Below are 5,817 nucleotides of genomic sequence, written 5' to 3'. Positions count from 1 at the left end.
AGGGATCTATTGATGATTTGCGTCATGTTGACTTATTTGTAGGTCTTACTTTGCTGCTCAAAGTTTCTCTCTATGATAGTTTCTGCAAAAAAAATGATCTTTCAAGGGCAATAACTCCTAAAAGGGATCAGTTGAAGAATTCTGTCTTTAGACTTATTGGTAGATGTCACTTTGCTGATGATTTTTTTTGTTTAAAATTTCTATCTATGATTATTTTCAGGATAACCAAAAATTGATAAAATTTTCATAAAAATTATTATTTCAGGGGCAATAACACAGTCTGAAAATTACATAGCAAATAAATCTTGACCTACTGATCAATTTGATCCCATTTCATTTTGGTCTAACTGCTTTAGTTTTTAAGATACAAGCCAAAAACTGCATTTTACCCTTATGTTCTTTTTTAGCCATGGTGGCCATGTTTGTTGACCAACCAGAATAAAAAAAATACAAAACTTTATACTAGATACCATAAGGATCATTCACCCTAAGTTTGGTTTAAATTGGTTCTGTAGTTTCAGAGATGTTTGTAAAGTTTACATGGGAGGCTGACGAAAACCATTACTGATGCCTAGTGATGACAATAGCTCACATGGCCCTACAACTAGCTTACCTCCTCAATCTTTTCATTGGTTATTGCTGTCATTTTTATTTTTCATTGTCTACTGAGACATTTTGTTGAAGGATATTTGTCCATTTTACTAAATTTTAGCATTGATAGCTTGCTGTCCAACTTTTCAAACTTTTGTTTTGGTCACTGCTTTTAAACTGTGGGCTCCATTGACCAAGTCTTATGTAGATGAAATGTGTGTCTGGCATATTAAATTATATGCCTAGTTCTATAATGAGCTTAACTGGATCAATGCACTCCTGGGGGATATTTTGACCCAAAGGGTTTCACCAGCCAAGTAGTCGGTGCTCATGTGCTGACATGAATTATCATCCTGGGGGATATTTTGACCCAAAGGGTTTCACCAGCCAAGTAGTCGGTGCTCATGTGCTGACATGAATTATCATCCTGGTGGATATTTTGTCCCAAAGGGTTTCACCAGCCAAGTAGTCCGTGCTCCTGTGCTGACATGAATTATCATTGATGCAGTTATATTCTGTAAATTTACTTTTAATAAAATATTAAAACCATTCAAAACACCAAGGTTTTGCTACCCACATGTCCACAGGCAGGCAGAGTTGACCATGGCCAGATTTGACACACCTTTCCGGAACTATCTAGACCAGATGATATAAAAGTTAATCACAATAAAAATTCTGCAATGACCAGCTACCAACAGGATGACCACTAACTTGAACGAAGGAATAAAAAATGGCACATAATTAGGAAAGCGTGGTCAAAATGTGATGTTTTAGTAAATTAAAACACGCTACCATTTAATAAAATTCCTCTGACAAATCTTCAAAGAAGATATATTTTTTTTATTAACAACAAAATCAACAACTGTTTTACCTGTAACTTTATGTTGGCAGGTAGAGTAAACTTCGCATACGATTAAAAAAAAATGCCCTCCAGAAGTCTATTGAGGACAGTAGGATGACCTTTGATTAGGATGTCTTTTTTTGAAACTAATATTGATGGAGTCTGTATCCTGGTAAACAAGGAATTTGGATATACCATCACATTAATGAAATACATCTATACATCATCACATTACTATGATGCTGAAAGGCCCTGGGAGAACACTGACATCTTTTATCCATATTTCTTTTTGTACATTTAGTGCAATCACTTCTGGATCATACAAAAGGAGATGCAATTTAAAAATGGAATTTTTATTTTGTACAATGTAAAAAGACATGATGAAATTTGAATCATATGAGTTATTAAAAACATGTTGAAAGAATGTGTGTTAATGTATATTTTTAGTTCTAATTCAACAGATTTATTTCCATTTTGATTTAACATTACCTTACTTTATATTGAAATAGACAAAATATAGCTAATATGAACACTGTCACACATATCTTATGATTGAATATTACATGTTAGTACATGTACATGATTGTTCATGAATAATTCTTTCATTTTGTCCACGATTTACACATTTTCCTTTTATTACCACATCAGCACAATTTTACATGGAAAAAAAAAAATTGATTACTAACATATCCATTTTTAATAAAGATATATAATTTGAGATTTTTTATCGAGTACTATAAATGTAACTTCTTTGCTTTAAAATAATATTAAAAATTGAATTCAAATCTACCATTTTAAAAAAAAAATATCTGTTATATAAATTTTGTCCCCAACATTGCATATTTGATATGAGAATTTCATCTCCTTTTATTTATATTTCAGCTGCCTTCCTCTGACCTGTTTTCTCTGTCGACCATTCTTTTTCTCAACTTTTAAAAGTCAATTCACAAATCAAGTATAAAATATCTTTACATTAAATTCAAAATGGCCGACCACCTCTTCTCATTGGAAGACCACTTCTTGGTGGTGTTACTGCTATGTCAATATAATCTCCTGTCTGAAATCTTTTGGATGCTAAAGTAACATTATCATCTTGACCTCTATGACCAGAACAGGTTGTACCGATTTCCCGAAGTCTGTACACTGGTGTTCTTAAATCTGGATAAACTATGCCAAAATCAAAAAATGTTCCTTTTCTTCTAGAATCTGGATTTACTTCTTTTACTAGACTTGTTAATTCCTTCAATGTTGCATCTTTCCTGAAAATATAGAATATTAATAATGTAAAACTTTTATTGTAAGCTAGAACACCTGGAATAATAATGTCAAATTCTCAGAGTACTTAGATAGATCTTGTCATGCTGATCATTTTTGCAGTTTACACTTTTGACTTATCCTACAGTTTTATAGATACCAGTAACAAGTAAAAAAACAGTAAAAACTTACATTTCAGGGGCAATAACTCCATATAAGTTTTTTTTTTAAACAAGAAGATGTGGTATGATTGCCAATGAGACAACTCTCCACCAGAGACTAAATGACATAGAAGTTGTAAGCCTACTTTTTTTGAAAAAAATTGTCAAGAAATGCCAAAATTAGTTAAAAATTAACAATTAAAAAAAAAACCAGGGTAGATAGAGCTTGTTGTGCTGACTATTTCAACTCTTGTCGTTTTTCTTTAATTGGTAGTTTTTGAGATATTAGCCACAGTGGTCAGGTGGGTTGATCAACCTGGACGAAAATCACACACTTTATAGTTGACATTGATATCCTATATAAGATGAAGTACACAACTTTGGTTTCAATCTATTGAGCCGTTTCTGAGGAGAAGATTTTGAAAAAAAAGTTTATGGACAGCCGATGCAAAGTGATGGCAAAAGCTCATATGGCCCTTCATTCAAGGTGAGCTAAAAACTACATTACATCCAATTAAAAAATATTGCCTTTTCCAAAATGAGCATGAAAAACCTGATTCACAACTTTGCAGCCATTTGAAATAATGTTTATTTCTAACATGTTTAATACAGTTTGTACGAATGCTCTAAAATCAAAGGCAAACTGAAAGTTACTACTACTTAAATCCATGACAAGCTTGTCATAATCATACCTAACTCTAAGGATTGAACATAAAAATGAAACTCTGAGACTGTGTTATCATCAAACATACCAAAAATGTCATTTTTTTTGTAAATAAACAATAATCAAGAACTACAATCAGTAACAGCAAAAACCCAAATGATAACATTTAAAGGAGATAAATTTCTTTTATAAAAATATCAAAACAATAAGATCATGATGTGCAAGAAAACTAATTTCGACATGCACAACTAACAGAAAATAAAAGTTATTGAGATCAAAAGAAGCTTCAAATTGTTTCATTTTGTCATACTCTCATTACCCTGTTCTTTTATTACATGTCCTTTGATTATAGTTCCAGCCATACAATGACCAGTAATAGTTTACATCTTTGGTTCTTTGGTCTTCCTGGATATTTATCTTATTGGCAATCACACCACAGTTCCTTTTAAAATATTTTTATATATTATCTTTTTTTATTCTGTGTAAATTTTTGCAAAACTTGAGGTATTGAAGAACCTACTCATAGAACCAGGAAAGGAAACAATGGATAAGAGTTAAATAAATAGCAGTATGGGTAATAAAATAAAGGATCTGTTTTACTTTCAAATAAAACTTACCATGTATAAATTTGAAGTTCATTACTTGGTGTCTGTCCCCTCTGAAAATCACCCAATTGATGGTGTCTACCTTGGTTACAAAATACCCTCAGTAACAAAGGACATGTCTGAAATGTTGGGAAAGTTGTATATTATGAATGAATTAACAATAAACAGATCTGTCTGTATTACATGTTTTATTCTTTTTTTGTGTTTTGCCTTCAGTGTTCCAACATTTGATTGAATGTGAAACTTTATTGCGTATATTACAGTGCCCATATGTTTATAATGGAGCAGTAGGATGTTTGACAATCTATCAGAAACAATCAATTTCATTTAATTAACAACAAAAAAAACACTCTTTCATACATTATTTCTGAGGTAATAAAATACCAAAATACACCATGCAGCATACACGTTTCATATTAAAACTTTTTATTTTGAAGGAGGAGATTAAAATCAAAGTTGTAGTGTAGATAAGGATAGTCTTGTAATGAGAAAAGTTGGAGTCATTCTAGGCGCCAATATTGTGTATTATTATGATGATAACCATTGTTTGGAGTTCGAATTGTTTAAAACTTTAACATAAAAGTATCTTGAATCATCATGATCATGTTTTATATACATACATTGTACTTACTAACCGCTGACTTAAATTTATGCACTTTTGTACAATTTTCTTTTCAAGACAAGATTTTTTTTTCAAGTAGTGCATATTAGATTGGTTTGACTGTTATTCTTGGAGCAGGGTGTCAAGCCTAACAGTATTTTATTTATACTAATTTGTCTTATGGTATATGAAATTTTGCCAGTAAATATTCATGATATTAAGTCGATCAAAGATATAGTTGCTTGTCCACTATCATATATCATAGAAATACATCTCTACAAAAACATATAGCCAGCAAAACAGTAAATTAACTCTAATCTCTAAATCCCAAAAGGACTACTAGTATACACCTTATCGCTATTTGTCCGCCATTACTGGACATCACACAAGTTCCCGTAAAATTTTGACGTCATAATAGAAAATATCTGACGCCACAATGGAAAAGTGATTGTTGTATGACGTCAAGAGTTCGAGCGGGACTAATTCTCGGGTCAAGCGGGATTAGCGATAAGGTGTATTAATAGTAATACCACTGTCCTTAGAACTTGCTTTGTCTTTTTTACCTTTTCTCTGTCCACTGGAGCTTCTGTCTCCTTCTGTTGTTCTTCCACAACGGATTCGACAGGCATAGTAAACTAAAAATGCTATATTGACTCTGAATTCAGAAGAAATCGTTATTGCTCAAACCGGCAAGCTTTTTTTTATAAGTTAAACAACTTTTGTATGTAAATAGTGTAATGTTCATTTAAAAATTTTGGGAAGTACATTAACATAAAGTATGGGTTTGTTTAACAATTAATTTTTCTTTAAATCTATTGAATAAATATTTCTTTTTCTAAAAATAAACACCTAAACAAGAATTAATTATAATAATTAGATAAATAATATCAGGTTTAGAAAAAAACAGAATCTTGGCTGAATTTCAACACTTTACTGTAAATTAATCTGAAGGGAAGTCACTCTAAATCCCGCGAATTTTTATGAAGGATTCAAATACAGTACATAAATGATTTAAAGACATACTGGCATTGGAATGTTCAGCAGTGGCGGATCCAGAACTTTTCATAAAGGGGGGGGGGGGGGGGGGGGGGGGGGGGGGG

General features: G+C 31.9%; 1 protein-coding gene across 1 annotated transcript; it reads right to left on the bottom strand.

Annotated features, from left to right (window-relative positions):
* Positions 1–2,234: 2,234 nt before the first annotated feature.
* LOC127725689 (histone deacetylase complex subunit SAP18-like) lies at positions 2,235–5,430 on the bottom strand. Its single transcript, XM_052232851.1, has 3 exons — positions 5,281–5,430; positions 4,129–4,235; positions 2,235–2,691 (listed from the first exon to the last, which is right to left on the bottom strand). Exons 1-3 carry the CDS (start codon positions 5,344–5,346, stop codon positions 2,412–2,414), a joined length of 453 nt encoding a protein of 150 aa, XP_052088811.1. The 5' UTR covers positions 5,347–5,430; the 3' UTR covers positions 2,235–2,411.
* Between the last annotated feature and the right edge of the window lie 387 nt (positions 5,431–5,817).

This window comes from Mytilus californianus, unplaced genomic scaffold (genome assembly GCF_021869535.1).
Source record: "Mytilus californianus isolate M0D057914Y unplaced genomic scaffold, xbMytCali1.0.p SCAF_15, whole genome shotgun sequence".
Classification (NCBI taxonomy): Eukaryota; Metazoa; Mollusca; class Bivalvia; order Mytilida; family Mytilidae; genus Mytilus; species Mytilus californianus.
The sequence above is the reverse complement of the archived record's forward strand: the minus strand, read 5'-3'. Positions and strand labels throughout refer to the sequence as shown.

Excerpts from the sequence above, each read along its gene's own strand:
- LOC127725689 (XM_052232851.1), bottom strand. The coding sequence starts at position 5,346 with ATGCCTGTCGAATCCGTTGTGGAAGAACAACAGAAGGAGACAGAAGCT. Across the intron at positions 4,236-5,280 it reads CTCCAGTGGACAGAGAAAAG|ACATGTCCTTTGTTACTGAG; the intron begins GTAAAAAAGACA and ends CCAACATTTCAG. Across the intron at positions 2,692-4,128 it reads GAACTTCAAATTTATACATG|GAAAGATGCAACATTGAAGG; the intron begins GTAAGTTTTATT and ends CTATATTTTCAG.